Raw genomic sequence first — 17,313 nt, 5'->3', positions numbered from 1 at the left:
ACCTTTTGTCTCTCTGCCTGTCCCTGGAGATACTACCACTCCCACCCAACTGCCCAAACACGGGAGGGAACCCACACGGTAGAAATTCTGAGAGACAGTGTTGACAGGTTAGCATTAACTTCTGAAAGAGACTCTCCCATGGGGCTGTCAGGAGATGACACTGTATGAAACAGCTGTACCCCAGCAATATATCCAAAGCTCCTACTAGTGTAGTTTTCTCATAAAGGGGTTTCTGTAGACTCAGAAGGAGGAGATATTGCAACATTAGTTTCCTTTCTTTTCTTCTGTCAGTTTCCAGGAAATGATAGATTCTAATTTACATTTTTATGTAAATCATTTAGGAGATGGAAGTACATTCCTAAGTGCCAATGTATGTTTTGTAATTATGCAGCATCCAAGCACATGTGATAAATGAGATTGTTCTCGGTCAGCAAATTGAGCATTTTTTACAAAATGAATGTCAGTTCCTGTAATTAAAAACACATTAGGTCACATTGAACAGTTTTCTTTTAGCTGTTTACCATTAGGTAAGGTTTTAGCATTTTCAGCAGGTAATCCTTATACTTGTAATGGGGAATCCTAAGGGGTCACACACTTTGGGCTTGGCTACACTTGCAAGTTAGAGCGCATTAAAGCAGCCCCGGGCATCCTAACTCCTGACACGTCCACACTGGCAAGGCACATAGAGTGCCCGGACTCCGCGGCTGGAGTACTCCTGGTAATCCACCTGCACGAGAACCTAAAGCTTGCTGCACCCCGGCTGGAGCACTGTGGCACCAGTGTGGACTCCCTGGTCTATTAATGCGCTCTGATCGGCCTCCAGAAGTGCCCCACAATGCCTGTTCTAGCCACTCTCATCATCACTTTGAACTCTACTGCCCTGCCATCAGGTGACCAACAGTCAGACCCGTCCTTTAAATTCTCTGGGAATTCTGAAAATCCCCTTCCCGTTTGCTCAGCCAGGCGTGGAGTGCTCTCAGCAAACCTTTCCAGGTGACCATGCCTCCATGCGCCAGGTGATCCCCAGTATGGAGCAATAGCGAGGTGCTGGACCTCATCAGTGTTTTGGGGGAGGAAGCTGTCCAGTCCCAGCTGCGCTCCAGCCATAGGAATTACTATACCTTTGGGCAGATATCAAGGGACATGATGGAAAGGGGCCGTGACCAGACGCAGAGCAGTGCAGGGTTAAAGTGAAGGAGCTGTGGAATGCCTACCACAAAGAGCGGGAAGCAAACCAACACTCTGGTGCTGCCCCCACAACCTGCCATTTCTATTAAGAGCTTGACGCAATACTTGGGGGCGATCCCACCTCCAGCCTGAAGACCACCATGGACACTTCAGAGCCCAGTTCAACAAGGCAGGAAGAGGAAAGCGGGAGTGAGGGTGCTGAGGAGGAGGGGGATAGCCTGGAATCCTGAGATGCATGCAGCCAGGAGCTGTTTTCGAGCCAGGAGGAAGGTAGCCAGTCGCAGCAAACAGTGCTTGGGAAAGAACAAACAGCAGAGGAGGTGCCCGGTAAGTGGCTTTTATTTTGGGAAGGAAGTTGTTCGGTGCAGGCTCTTGGAGCAAGGAGGGTTAGGGCTGCCTGCATGCCTAGATACGGAATAGGGCGTTGATGTGCTCTCTCACATTGTGGTAATCAGCCTCAGTGATCTCTTCAAAAGTCTCATGCAGAAACTAGGCAATCCGCTTGCGCAGGTTCCTTGGCAGAGGTACTGTGCTCCTTGTCCCAGTAAGGCTACCATGTCCGCACCACTGTGCCGTGACGGGCGGGAGGACCATTGCTGCACACAGGCAAGCTGCATATGGGCCAGGGTGGAAGCCGAATTGTAGTAGAAGACCCTCCCTTGCTTCCCAGGTCACCCTCTGCAGCGAGATATCTTCCAGGACGAACTCCTGTGGAAAATGTGGGGACAGTGTTCAGTATAGGGGCCCCCAGCAGCTGTTGGCTTTCCCCAAGGCACAGAACCCCAGAGGACAGTATGGCCGTGAAACATTCAGTCCCCCTTACCCCTGTGCTCACTCACCATTTTGGGGCTCCTGTGGGTTATGTGCGCTCGCTCTGGGAGGGGCAATTTCTGCTATTGTGTACACTGTGCTTGTCTTTAAGTATGGCTGAATCATTGCTCTGTCTGGTGTGAACAATGCTGCCTCCGTTAAGTGTTGCATTTTGGCTTTACAGATGCAACTTTGAGATCCCAGACATCCTTGTTATCAACAGCCAAAAGACTTCAAAGAATCAGGAAGCATCCACGAAGAAGCAAAGAGGACATGCTGCATAAAGTCATGCAGCAGTCCCTTAATGAAAATCAAAAAGTGCAGGAGAGTGAAAGGAGGGTCCGCCAGCAGAATGCGGATCACCGGCACCAAAGCACGGAGCAGCTGCTAAGCATCATGGAGCTCTAAGCGGACTCAATACAGGCGCTCATAGCAAAGCAGGCGGAGCACTTCTGTGCCTGCCCCCACAGCAGCCCTTGTCCCAAAACTCTTTCCCTTGTGCCCCCATGTCACTGCCAACCACTTTCCCCAACATCTGGGTTTTTATCGCCACCAGCTGCCTTTAGCACTTGTAGCTTCACCACCCAGCCCTGCAAACTACAACTCTTACCCACTGCACTCAACCCCCACCACCATGCACTTTAGCCAGCCTGAAGTGCAGCACTCACTGCATGGCACTCCAAACAGGAAGGCTGAGTATGATAACAGGACATACGCAAATCTGTGATTGTCCCATTCCCCACCCCACCCCCTTCCCTCGTCCCACACAGCACAGATGTGTCATGCCCTTTCTGTTTCCCAAGCAGTTGTGTTTCTTTTCAATAAATGAATTTTTTGGCTTTGAAAACATTCTTTATTATTGCATTAAGTAAAAGATACCGTAGCCCAGGAAAGCAACAGGCACTGCAAGTCAGTGCATCATACGTAGCAAACACAGATTCCTACTAACATTGGAACCACTGCACTTCACTCTCGTGCAGGGCACCAAACATTACTGGTGGCTTTCAGCCTCAAATTGCTCCCTCAAGGAATCCCTAATCCTTGCAGCCCCACACTGGGCCCCTCTAATAGACTTGCTCTCTGACTGTTCAAATTCAGCCTCCAGGTGTTGAACCTCCGAGGTCCATGCCTGAGTGAATCTTTCACCCTTCTCTTCACAAATGTTATGGAGGGTACAGCATGAAGATATAACTGTGGGGATGCTGTCATTGGCCAGGTCCAGCTTCCCATACAGACAGCACCAGCGGCCCTTTAAACAGCCAAAAGCACACTCCACAGTCATTCTACACCAACTTAGCCTATTTTTGAACCACTCCTTGCTGCTGTCAAGGCTCCCTGTGTAGGGTTTCATGAGCCATGGCATTAAAGGGTAAGCAGGGTCTCCAAGGATCACAATGGGCATTTTGACTTCCCCTATGGTGATCTTTTAGTCTGGGAAGAAAGTCCCGGCTTGCAGCTTCCTGAACAGGCCAGTGTTCCGAAAGATGCGTGCATCATGCACCTTTCCAGACCAGCCTGCTTTAATGTAAATGAAACGCCCACGGTGATCCACAAGCACCTGGAGAACCACAGAGAAATCATAGAATATCAGGGTTGGAAGGGACCCCAGAAGGTCATCTAGTCCAACCCCCTGCTCGAAGCAGGACCAATTCCCAGTTAAATCATCCCAGCCAGGGCTTTGTCAAGCCTGACCTTAAAAACCTCTAAGGAAGGAGATTCTACCACCTCCCTAGGTAACGCATTCCAGTGTTTCACCACCCTCTTAGTGAAAAAGTTTTTCCTAATATCCAATCTAAACCTCCCCCACTGCAACTTGAGACCATTACTCCTCGTTCTGTCATCTGCTACCATTGAGAACAGTCTAGAGCCATCCTCTTTGGAACCTCCTTTCAGGTAGTTGAAAGCAGCTATCAAATCCCCCCTCATTCTTCTCTTCTGCAGGCTAAACAATCCCAGCTCCCTCAGCCTCTCCTCATAACTCATGTGTTCTAGACCCCTAATCATTTTTGTTGCCCTTCGCTGGACTCTCTCCAATTTATCCACATCCTTCTTGTAGTGTGGGGCCCAAAACTGGACACAGTACTCCAGATGAGGCCTCACCAATGTCGAATAGAGGGGAACGATCACGTCCCTAGATCTGCTCGCTATGCCCCTACTTATACACCTCAAAATGCCATTGGCCTTCTTGGCAACAAGGGCACACTGCTGACTCATATCCAGCTTCTCATCCACTGTCACCCCTAGGTCCTTTTCCGCAGAACTGCTGCCTAGCCATTCGGCCCCTAGTCTGTAGCGGTGCATTGGATTCTTCCGTCCTAAGTGCAGGACCCTGCACTTATCCTTATTGAACCTCATCAGATTTCTTTTGGCCCAATCCTCCAATTTGTCTAGGTCCTTCTGTATCCTATCCCTCCCCTCCAGCGTATCTACCACTCCTCCCAGTTTAGTATCATCCGCAAATTTGCTGAGAGTGCAATCTACACCATCCTCCAGATCATTTATGAAGATATTGAACAAAACCGGCCCCAGGACCGACCCCTGGGGCACTCCACTTGACACCGGCTGCCAACTAGATATGGAGCCATTGATCACTACCCGTTGAGCCCGACAATCTAGCCAGCTTTCTACCCACCTTATAGTGCATTCATGCAGCCCATACTTCTTTAACTTGCTGACAAGAATACTGTGGGAAACCGTGTCAAAAGCTTTGCTAAAGTCAAGAAACAATACATCCACTGCTTTCCCTTCATCCACAGAACCAGTAATCTCATCATAAAAGGCGATTAGATTAGTCAGGCATGACCTTCCCTTGGTGAATCCATGCTGGCTGTTCCTGATCACTTTCCTCTCATGCAAGTGCTTCAGGATTGATTCTTTGAGGACCTGCTCCATGATTTTTCCAGGGACTGAGGTGAGGCTGACTGGCCTGTAGTTCCCAGGATCTTCCTTCTTCCCTTTTTTAAAGATTGGCACTACATTAGCCTTTTTCCAGTCATCCGGGACTTCCCCCGTTCGCCACGAGTTTTCAAAGATAATGGCCAATGGCTCTGCAATCACAGCCGCCAATTCCTTCAGCACTCTCGGATGCAACTCGTCCGGCCCCATGGACTTGTGCATGTCCAGCTTTTCTAAATAGTCCCTAACCACCTCTATCTCCACAGAGGGCTGGCCATCTCTTCCCCATTTTGTGATGCCCAGCGCAGCAGTCTGGGAGCTGACTTTGTTAGTGAAGACAGAGGGAAAAAAAGCATTGAGTACATTAGCTTTTTCCACATCCTCTGTCACTAGGTTGCCTCCCTCATTCAGTAAGGGGCCCACACTTTCCTTGGCTTTCTTCTTGTTGCCAACATACCTGAAGAAACCCTTCTTGTTACTCTTGACATCTCTTGCTAGCTGCAGCTCCAGGTGCGATTTGGCCCTCCTGATATCATTCCTACATGCCCGAGCAATATTTGTATACTCTTCCCTGGTCATATGTCCAACCTTCCACTTCTTGTAAGCTTCTTTTTTATGTTTAAGATCCGCTAGGATTTCACCATTAAGCCAAGCTGGTCGCCTGCCATATTTACTATTCTTTCGACTCATCGGGATGGTTTGTCCCTGTAACCTCAACAGGGATTCCTTGAAATACTCCTTCCAATTTATGTACTCGGAGGCTAAGTGAGCTGGTGCCAGAATTGGAATATGCGTCCCATCTATCACCCCTTCGCAGTTAGGGAAACCCATTTGTGCAAAGCCAGCCACAATGTCATGCACGTTACCCAGAGTCATGGTTCTTCTGAGCAGGATGCGATTTATGGCCCTGCAAACTTGCATCAACACTATTCCAACGGTCAACTTTCCCACTCCAAACTGGTTAGCAACTGATAGACAGCTGTCTGGAGTTGCCAGCTTCCAGATTGCAATAGCCACCTGCTTCTCCACCGTCAGGGCAGCTCTCAATCTCCTGTCCTTGCACCGCAGGGTGGGGGCGAGCTCCACACACAGTCCCATGAAAGTGGCTTTTCTCATCCGAAAGTTCTGCAGCCACTGCTGGTCATCCCAGACTTTCATGACGATGTGATCCCACCATTCAGTGCTTGTTTCCCAAGCCAAAAGCAGTGTTCCACTGTGGTGAGCATGTCCGTGAATGCCACAAGAATCTCATGTCATATGCATTTTGCAAGTCGACATCATCGTCAGACTCCTCACCATCAGTTTGTAGCTTAAGGAGTAACTCGACTACAATTTGTGATGTGCTGGCGAGACCCATCAGCATATTCCTCAGCAGTTCAGGATACATTCCCACGGACTGAAAGGGAAGACAGAGCACGCAGTACAAAAATACGTTGAAAGATGGCGCCAAATGTGGACGTAAGCACAGGGAATGCTGAGATGTGAAGCGATGCATCACGGGGCATTGGGACAGAACCCAGAATGTCCCATCCCCCTTCGCCCCCTTCCCACAATCCACAGCACCAGAATGGGAAGAGGTGCTCTGTGGGATAACTGCCCATAATGCACCGCTCCCAATGCTGCTGCAAGTGCCACAAATGTGGCCACGCCAGTGCGCTTTCAGCTGACAGTGTGAACACACAGCAGTACTTTCCCTGCTGTGGTCTCTGAAGGCTGGTTTAACTCACAGCGCTCTACATCTGCAAGTGTAGCCATGCCCTTTGTTTCTGCTTCTGTAAGCTGAGCTCTCTGCACACCAGGGGCTTCTTGCATTCATCCACTGTGCCCCATAAGGTCTGTGTGCAACCGTCCCATCCCGCTCTATTTCAGGGACTCCCTGCAACACCCCGACCTTCTCCCTCACACTAGGGGCTCTGTGCACCTCCCACCCCCCACTCCCATCGCCCTCCATTCCTGCTGTCACCGTTTCAAGGTAATTGCACATGTATTCCCCTCCATGGTTCACTCCAATAGTCCCCAATCAGGTCTCAGGTCTCCAGCCATCCAGCCTGGACAGGGAGCCTTGTGACCAGGGCTTTTATCCATCCCTGCCTTACACTGTGATATACCCAGCAAGCCAGTCTCCCCAAAAGGCTAGCTTTGCTTTCTCTCAGGGGCTCTGACCAGTGCATTGCCAGCAGTTAAAAGTTACCACTCAGTTCTTTCTTAGCAAGCTCATTTATTCTTAAGGTAAAAGCATTACAGAGAAAACATATTTTAAAAAACAGATTTAAACACATACTAAACATACCAGGAATCACCACCACTCTTATGGGGCCCTAGTTGGCCAAAGTCTTTCTAACCCTTCTGTAATGTTTAGGGCCTCTTCTGGACAGAAGATCCCGTCTGCTTGCTGGATTAGAAAGAGAGCCCTGAGCCAGTTCAAAGTCAGCCTTTGCATACCAAAATCCCTTTCTTTGTCTGAGTCTCTGAATAACCCAGTGTGAACCATTATATGCAAACATCACAAGGTGTGGTACTTCTCTGGAGGTGTTTACAAACTAAGTGATTCATCTTAATCTCCCCCCCACTGTTTTTGGTTCCTGGAGGAACTGTTGTAGTCCTCCCCCCTGGAGTTGCATATAATCCTTGGCCCACAATGATACATAAACATAATACAACATCGTTCCCAAAGATATTGCATGGAATTGCAATATCTGTTACATCTGTCTTCTCCCCAATGCTAGAAGTTGTATGCGTGTCCCCAATCCTTCCTCTGCCACATGTCAGAGGCTGTATGTGTCCCCCATGTCTTCCTCCACTCCCTACCATTGTCTCATATTCTCCCCTCATGCCAAGGATTCTGTGTGCCCCCATTCCTCCCTTCTCCACATGCCCAGGGCCCTGTGTGTCCCCTCCCTCTCCCTCTCTATCGACTCTGTGTGCTCCCCATTCTTCCCTTTCACCCACCATTATTATTTCTTTTCTATCTGGGACATAAGTTATTCAGGGTGTAAAAATGTTAAACTAGAAAGATGGGTAGAGCGGAGTTGGAGAGTGTTGTTATGATGGAAAGTATTAATGCTTGACATCAACTAGTTCAGCGGGTCTCAGCCTTTCCAGACTACTGTACCCCTTTCAGGAGTCTGATTTGTCTTGCATACCCCAAGTTTCACCTCACTTAAAAACTACTTGCTTACAAAATCAGACATAAAAATACAAAAGTGTCATAGGACACGATAACTGAAAAATTGCTAACTTTCTCATTTTGTCTGTATTAAATTTTAGTTTATACTAACTTTGCTAGACTTTTTGTGTAGCCTGTCATAAAACTAGGTATATATCCTGATGACTTGATGTACCCTCTCCGTACCCCCAGGGGTATGTGCACCCTGTTTGAAAACCACTGAACTAGTTCTTTGATTGATTGAATTACAGATCTGGTTAAAGCTGGTATGTGTGTGCTAAACAGATGCCATTTGCTCCAACCAGTAATATCTTATCTACCAATGAAACAAGTAAAATAATTTAAGTGCAACCACCTAAATACCAATATTGCTTTTCTCCTTCACCTTTCATCTATCCAAAACCTTATTTAAAACTTCACACTTCTACCATAAACACATAACACATTGTATACTTAACCTGTGCATGTATGTTAAACATGAACACCCGCCAATGCTGCTGAGGACGTAATTAAGGTTTTCCATTTTTACTGTAAGAGAGATTACTGTGTTCTGTTGGTGGCTGAATAAAGTTTCTTGTGAAGATATGGAGTCTTTGACGTATTCAATTGAAAGGTTTTGTGGGTATTAGGGTTAAGAGATGCCCCATAATACGGATTTTCTTGCTGTTTAATTTACACTTAGGTATGTCATATTTAACCAACCCTGAGTCCTTCTAATTGAAGAATTGTTTATGGAATTATACTACACTATCAGGTGCAGTGTGGGATTTTAAACTTCTTGTAAAGCAGCTGCCAATCAGAGACAAAGTACCATACTAGGTTGACCAGAAACCTATACCAGAATTGCATTTACTAAGGTAAGTATACATGGCTACATTAGAATCAAGAACAGTCCGACAGTCCAGATTATACACATTACTACCCATTTTCCAGCATGTTACCTCTTCATCTCACAGAATGCATAGTGATCCTACTGGTAAACTTTTCTTTAACCGAGAGGGAATGAGATCATTAACCTTTCACCCTTGGAGATCTGAGTTCAAATTCTGGAACAGGTCTTGTCCTTAATGGATCTCTGACACAACACTATCAATCTCAGTCAGAACAGGTTCAGGATAAGAACAGCAAAGGATAGTTTAGATCAGTACCTAATTATATTGAAAGACCTGGAGTAGGCTCAGAACTGAAGCAGCAGGTGTTACAGGTTTGGACCAAAGCTTGATGGCAAAGCTGTTCATGAGAGAAGTCCACTGGGAACACATACACTAAAGATCAAGTGTAAGTAGTCTCTTGGCCTATCAAAGGCTGTGATCAAGTGTCTTGATGTTTTTGGTCTTTTGGCCTTGAGATGAAATCCTTGTTTGTGTCTCTTGGACCTTGAAGTGAATAAATTATCTAAGTTATATCTGCCACTAGCCAGTACAGTATTAATAGTCCCTCAGTTCATGGGAATTCGGTTTGCCTAAAAAGTTTAAAAAAACAACCAAACAAAAATACTTGCTTTGTCCAGTAATAAATCTCAGTCATCAATGTGTTATACTCAACATTATGACTAAAAAATAGAACAAAACCACCACTTTATGTAACTGAAATTTCATAACACCCATAGAAAGAAACTGCTGTCATTCCACAACTTCAAAGTAATATTTTTACCACTTTACTTTTTTTTTGATTGAACACAGTAGCCCAACAGCTTTCTGAATGCAGAACAGCTGCAGTGCATTCAGAAACCGCATGTACTTGGAGTAACGAATGGGATCAAACCCTGTCAGATCAACCGTATAATTTTTTTTTTAAAAAAAGTTTGATTTCTCTGAGGTGTCAGACCAAATAACCAGCAGCTGTAGGATATGAAACGCATTCCACAGGGAGAGAGAAGCAGGCACTCTTCCTGTATCACAAAGTCCCCATTTTGTAGGAGAAATTTGACAGCCTATCCCACGCATATTCATAACATCCTCTGGATGTTATTCCTTTTCTCCTGAGGGACATTCCACAAAATCTGGAATACCAAACCTTGCAAGAACTACTATTTTACAGTTTAGTTCAGCTACACTACAGTCACCAACCAAAATGCACTTGCAGGACTTGGGGTGGGAGGGAATGGGAAGGGAAGGGCGTTAATAAGCCCTAAGCAAACATAATGTTCATGAAAGTCAAAGAACATTAGCCCCAGCCATGCAAGCTCATGCCATGGGCCCCATGTCTCAACTGGACATTCACAGATACATAGCTAGAATCTGTCTGACTCACTTTTGGGTTACTATTGATAAGCCAGGCATTCGAGTTATAAGAAAGTGTTTAGTCTCTATTGATTGCTTTTGAATTGCTGCATACTTTAATGTTACTTGTAATATCTGTATTCTATTCTGTAATGTAATATTTGAGCAGTTGTATTGCAAGCCTCTGTGGCTGTATGAATCTATATTAATTAGTGTGAAGAACTGCACTTCTTCAGAAATAGTTACAATTGGCCTGAGATCTAAAGCGCAATTGACCTGGGGTAAGTGACTGGTCCTTTGGGATTAGGAATAACCTGAATATTGCTGTGATTCTTACTGTAAGGGGCCCTCTATCACAAAGATACACATACCAGGGAGGCAAGACAGACCAGAATACCCTCAGGGGACTGTCTGTGACTCCGTATTCAGGCTGGTTCCAGAGTAACAGCCGTGTTAGTCTGTATTTGCAAAAAGAAAAGGAGTACTTGTGGCACCTTAGCGACTAACCAATTTATTTGAGCATGAGCTTTCGTGAGCTACAGAAGGCTGTTAGAATGCACAAAGAGTTTGCACTTAGAATCGTGGACCACAAAGATCATCTAGTCTAACCCCTTGCTAAAATGCAGGATTTGTTGTGCCTAATCATCCAAAGACAGATGGCTATCCAGCCTCCTTTTTTGAAAACATCCAGTGAAGGAACTTCCACAACTTCCCTAGACAGTCTGTGCCACTGTCCTACTATTCTTACAGATGGTAAGCTTTTCCTGAGATTTAATCTAAATCTGCTATGTTGTAGTTTGAACCCATTACCTTTTGTGCTGCCCTCTATAGCAAAAGAGAACAACTTTTATCTATCTTGTTGGTGAAATCCTAATTTAGAACTCACAACCATTTGGAGGTTTGTGCCCTGGTTTTTAACAGTTTGCCCTGAGGTTGGCATTCATGCTCTTGCAGCACCATTGGGAGCTTCAAAGCAAGTACCTATCCACTGCAATTATCTCTTACCCCCAGCAGTTATGGTCCAAAAACTGATAATGTAAAATTACAGAGTTCTTAATCAACCTATCTGCTCCCTACAATCGTCAAATCAGATCTGCTCACTTTACTGACACACAGGGCTGTTTTGGGGGGTTGGTGGGTGAGAGAGAGCAAGCACAAGCTAGCAAGCATGTGCAGGTGAGAGAGCAGGGCAGTTGCTCTGAGCACCAAATTCCACGGGGGTGCTGTATCATTGTGCTACTAGATAAGGTTTTTTGGTTTTTTTGCTCTGCTTTGATTGTCCAGACATTTTTACTTCATACTGATTGGCTGACTGTGGGTTTTCTTGGTTTTGGAGGTGGGGGGAGAGCCCAAAAACATTTTTTGCCCTGGCTGCCAACATGGATAGGGCTGCTCCTGCTGACATAATGATGTTTCCTCCTGTTAGCCTTGCAGAACTAGCCGATATAGCTGTGGGAGAGTGAACTGGACTCTATTTGCATCATGTATCAGCATAAGAGTTGTCAGCCAAGTTCTGATTGCAGAAGTTTTCTTCCTGGTGAGGGAAGCAGAAATAGCATAGCTGGACTGGGGGATAGTTCTGGTGCTGAAAGTTACTTAGGCTTTGTCTACACTTCACAGCTTTTAGCGACAGAGCCGACACAGTGTAGCTGCTGTTTGTCGGCTCTCCTGCAGACAAAAAACTTCCACCCCCAACGAGCAGGGTTAGCTTTGTCAGCAGGCGCTGTTCACACTGGCACTTGTTGCAGCAAACCTTTTGTCTTTGCGGGGCGTGTGGTTTAACACCTCTGAAAGACAAAATTTTTGTCATTCAATTGCCAGCGTAGACATAGCCTAAATCATAGGACTTATTACAGCAATCTGTAACCCACTAACCCCCCCTTTTTGTCCTATGACTGCAGAGGTATTAATGGGCCCCTCTACCTTGAATGGTCCCTCACAATATGTGCTAACTACTTATGCTAAACAATCTGTTCCACCTTGCATTTTGCTGTGACACTGGGAGTACCTTTCTCAGATCTGAAGAGCTCTGTGTGGCTCAAAATGTTGTCTGTCTCACCAACAGAAGTTGGTCCAATAAAAATATTACCTCACCCACCTCGTCTCTCTGCATATAATCTGAGATTCACCAAAAGAGAATGAATATGAGACCCCCACAATCTCCTTTTTTCTGGCTTTAACTGCTTTCTAATGCAATATCGGTTATACATATTATATCCTCTCCTCCCCTACTCAGAAGAAAGCATCCATGAATTTCGGAAACTTGTGTTACTGACAACTCTTTGTTTTGAAGTGGTATCTTTCTGTATTTTTTTTTCTTTGGGGTCACACAAAATGTTTGGATACTTTGGCTCTAACATCCACATAAAAGCATAAGAACATGTAAAATCTGCAGTTCTTTCTGAAGTACAGGTATGAAAAAGAAGTCACCATCTTCTGGAGTGATGGTGTAGAACATGGTATATCACAAACCTGTTTATGGGGTAAAGGAATTTGAGATCTGGGAATTTAAAAGCATTTTCTCATCCTTATTACATAATAAATTAGCAACTTGCATCCAGTGCAGAAAAACAGGACATTTGTTATAAATCCATAAGGATCTACCTAATGGTTAAACCTGCAATCATGATCAGATAACGTATTAATTTGTACAGGTCATTCACATTTAAATATGTTCCAGCATGAGCTTTGGAAAGGTGCATATTACCCAATGAGTTATACTGTTGTGCTGAAAGATGCTAATGGCTGATGGCAGGTGAGTCTTAGATCTAGTCTACATTAGAAAAGGTTTGCTGATTTTACATATATGACAGCAAACCTCCTAGTGTAGATGCAGCTTATATACAGACAAAAGTTTCTAGTGTAGACCCAGCCTTAGTTATAAAGATAATCACAGCACTCATTAAAGCCAATGAGCCAAGCACACTCTCAGGCTCCACAGAAGGAGCAATAAAGCCTCTTTATGTAGTAAAGACAGCTGCAGACCATGGTGGCAACAACTGAAGACAATAGGTCACATGAAAGGTTAGAGCTAACCTTGTGGACTGGGGCATTTCCTTGGTTATAAAGGCAGGGCTAAGACATAGGTTGTATGTACTGGAGGCAGAAAGCTAAAACACAGAGTTGCAAATGTGACACAAAGTGGAAGCAGAGGGTATGACTTATTGGGCACAGAGATTGCTATAGTGGCAGATGTGGGAAATTCTGAGCATAGAAACTTCCTGCTATTGTTTCTACTGTAATTCAGAGAAAAAGCACCATGTGCACATTTTTGTGAATAAACAAGATTACACTAAAAATACACTTTACTTGTACCACAAATTTCTCATCATAACTGCATGGCCCTGGATACTGGCTACCCACTTGGGCCAAAGGGACAAAAATATGTTTGGTTAATGTTGTAGAAAAACATGAAGCAGAAAATGTCATTTGTTCTTTAACCTCCTCTGAATAGTTCTCTCTTTATTTTGATACGTTCAATATTTTTAGTGCACACATGAAAATAAAATTATATAAACTCTCTATTGGACCCATTGTGTGTTGTTAACACATCTAAATGTGATTACATAAATTTTTGTTTAAAGTATAGCAATTGTGAGATATGGTATAAAATTATTATTGACATACATTTGATGTGAAAAGAAGATATTAGACAATTGGCCTAAATCTAAATAATAAAATTCCCAGCTGGACGTATTTCAAAACAACCTGTTTAGGATGTCAGATTTTCTTGAAATTTGCCTTCTATAGTAATTTATCTGGGAAGGCAAGTTCTTCTGTTTAACCAGGAACCCCAAACACATGACTTATTAATGTTAAAATGTGAGTTAAAGAGGCAGTCAAATATGGAATCTGTCTTTCTGTTGTAGCTCATAAAACCAAAGGATCAAAATGCCATTTTGAAGATGCTTAGAGAGAAGAGCAGACATTTAGGAAAGATCTGCAGCATAGGATTGACAATAGGGAAGGAAAACACTCGTGTGTTATATCATTAGATAGTACCACTATTAAAAGCCTAGGTCCCAATTCTGCAAACACACAAATCACTTTACATACAAGTACAACCCCAATGAGTACAATAAGACTACCCATGTGTGTAAAAAGAAAAGGAGTACTTGTGGCACCTTAGAGACTAACAAATTTATTTGAGCATAAGCTTTCGTGAGCTACAGCTCACTTCATCGGATGCATTCAGTGGAAAATACCTGTCATGTGTGTAAAGTTACTCAAGTGTAAAGTAGTTGCAGGATCAGGATCCTAATTTGCAAAAGAGATATATGGAATTTTAACTCTCATCTTAACATATTTAGGGAACAGACAGAAATTTACTTCTGAGGAGAAGGGGGAAAAGCCAGGCTAATTTCAGCCCCAGCCACCGTCTGAAAATAAACAGTTCTCTGGCGTATGATGTTCAATAACTTCCTAACGAGACACTCTAGTTCACTACATAGTTTTCTATGCTTGCAGTATATTTTATGATGAGCTCTGTTTCTCAGCAAAGCAGCAGGGTAGCAGAAAGGCCAATACAATTTGGCGCTGTATATCCAGAGGAATCAGAGCGGGAAACAACTGTCTATACAGTTTTCAGAGTAACAGCTGTGTTAGTCTGTATTCGCAAAAAGAAAAGGAGGACTTGTGGCACCTTAGAGACTAACCAATTTATTTGAGCTCACGAAAGCTTATGCTCAAATAAATTGGTTAGTCTCTAAGGTGCCACAAGTACTCCTTTTCTTTTTGCCTATACAGTGTTAGTGGGCTGCATTTAACTCTGGATACTTCAAAACAAAAAAAATGGAGACAAATTGGAGAGAGTTCTGAAAGGAGCAAAGAATGATCTGGGAACTGGAAGAATGAATAAAAAAAGCTAAATATGAGTAACTTGGCTAAACAATTACTAGGAGAGGACACGATAACAGCCTATAAGTATTTTGAGGTTGTAAACATCAATGATGGGAAAGAATTGTTTAGATTGGTACCGATATTGCCAGCTCTCGTGATTTTAGGAGTCACCAATATTTAGTATTTTGCTTGAAGCCCCACTTTTCATTAAAGGAAGAAAAAGGTGTGTGCATGGGGGAGGGAGGGGAGAGAGAGAGAGAGTAAGGCTCCAGCCCTTGTGGTTGCAGAGAAAAGTTGGAAAATGGGAACTCCTAAAGACTCAAAAACCAGAAGGTAAATAAAAAGAACCCCAAATTTTATTACTTTCAGAAATCTCATTTTTAAACCAGTCTCATGATTTTTGAATGCCTGGGGTTGGCAGTGCTGTGATAACATGAGGCATGACCAGGAGTAAAAGGATGAATTAAAACCAAGTAAAATGTAGATGTATAATCAGAAAAAACTTCACAGCAGTGAGACCTATTAAACTATTGAATACTTTACCAGGAAAAGTTGTGGAAGCCTCATTGTTTGGGTTATTTAATACTGGCCTGAAGAAAGCACTGAAAACTATATGGTAGGAAACAATCTTGCACTGGGCTCCACAATAGAATAATTGATCTAATAAGCCTTTTCATTCTCTTATGACTGTGATTCCCCATCCAAACCCTCTATACATTTCATAAATAAATCACTGGGAACAGGAGCACTTTGTAAGTCTACTCTAGCTATTTTATTATTCCGGAGATATTCCAAGTTAGATTTCTCACAAAATGTTGGAAGAAATCGGAGCGGCACTGTACTTAGTATATAGATCACTAGAGGAGCACCCATCATTTCAAGAAAGACCACTAGATCCACAGGAAGCAACCAACTGTAATTTTAATTTTAGTGATTGTTATTTTCAATATTGAGATGCAGAGTGAAGATCAGGTTTTAAAAACCCACAAGTATTTAATATCCTTAAGGAGAATACTTTATTAGGTGAGACTGAAATAGAGAAGGAGAGCATAAATTGCTCAAACTTCTGACTCACTTCAGTTTATTTTGTCACTTGATATTGTGTGTCTGAAAACTCTCTCTTCATCTGCAGTGTTCTGTGGGCTCTCAATTTGTTTTTGTCCTTTTTAAGGAGCTAATGAAAATGAGGAGAAAAATGAGAGGCCTGTAAGTAAGACAAGGCCTCTGCCACACATTGGCTATGCAGAGCACACAAATGGATTCTGAACCTTTAAAAATAAAGAAATTTTTAAAGACATTCAAACAGCAGGGGAACACTAAGATAGCAGGGTCCAGAGACAACAGCTATCTTACCAGGTCTGATTTTTGGGAAGATATCCATGGAATTGTCCTGAACATAGAGGGGAAACTTAAGTTGATGTTCCACCAAGATCTGTCCGTCACTCTATCTTTCTTGCAACTCTCTGAAATCCCAAATTCCATCCACAGCAAATGATAGAGAGGATCCCCAAGGGTAATCATAAAGTGACCAGGAAACCCAGAGTTAGGGCACCTCTGTACCAATAGAGTGACACAAAGCAGCCAAGGATCTGGCCCTTACTGTCCCAGTTGAATGAAGTAAAAAACAAACAGACTTTCAGATAATGAAAAATCAATTAGAATTTTCAGCTCTTTCAATTTTGATAAACTGTTGGGTTATTAGAAACTTAAGTAAGGAATGTTCTACTTTTTAAAAAACTAATACAGAACTGGCTAGTGTCACACATCTCACATGATGCTCACGTTTTCTAACTTTTTTAAAAGGACAGACATACCCCACACAATATCTGTAGTTTAGGGGAATGCATAATGAGCTGTAAACCAAGAGACCATTAGTTCTAGTTCCAGGCCTTTGACTGCTGTTAATATTTCTGTGCACTTCACAGGGCCTTAGGACTGGCAGCTGTCCTTCCCTCATTCCACAGATAAAATAACTGAGAGATTAGACAAAGTCATTTCAAGCAGAGCTGAGAATTGAACTCCTCCTTCTAATATGAGAAACCCAAGTCACTTTACCAGTTGTTTTCCGGAAGAAACAGGTCATATTATATGCCTGCGTAAAACTACATTAACACAGTATTACTCTTTGTCCCCATCTAGTGGTTAGCCCATGTACACAGATTTATGAGCCCACTACTACCTCCACATTCCACC

At 43.6% G+C, this 17,313-nt stretch overlaps 1 protein-coding gene across 7 annotated transcripts in view; it reads right to left on the bottom strand.

Annotated features, from left to right (window-relative positions):
* RAD51B (RAD51 paralog B) overlaps positions 1–17,313 on the bottom strand; it is a 713,264-nt gene that overhangs the window by 407,168 nt on the left and 288,783 nt on the right. The window contains exon 8 of one of the 7 annotated variants that reach the window (XM_078853313.1): positions 514–1,896. The exons of the other annotated variants lie outside the window; for them this stretch is intronic. Within the exon in view, the coding sequence (XP_078709439.1) occupies positions 1,678–1,896 (219 nt within the window). The 3' untranslated portion in view covers positions 514–1,677. Of the gene's footprint in view, positions 1–513; positions 1,897–17,313 lie in introns of those variants that run through there. 7 annotated transcript variants of the gene reach the window in all.

This window comes from Lepidochelys kempii, chromosome 6, assembly GCF_965140285.1.
Source record: "Lepidochelys kempii isolate rLepKem1 chromosome 6, rLepKem1.hap1, whole genome shotgun sequence".
Classification (NCBI taxonomy): Eukaryota; Metazoa; Chordata; order Testudines; family Cheloniidae; genus Lepidochelys; species Lepidochelys kempii.
The sequence above is the reverse complement of the archived record's forward strand: the minus strand, read 5'-3'. Positions and strand labels throughout refer to the sequence as shown.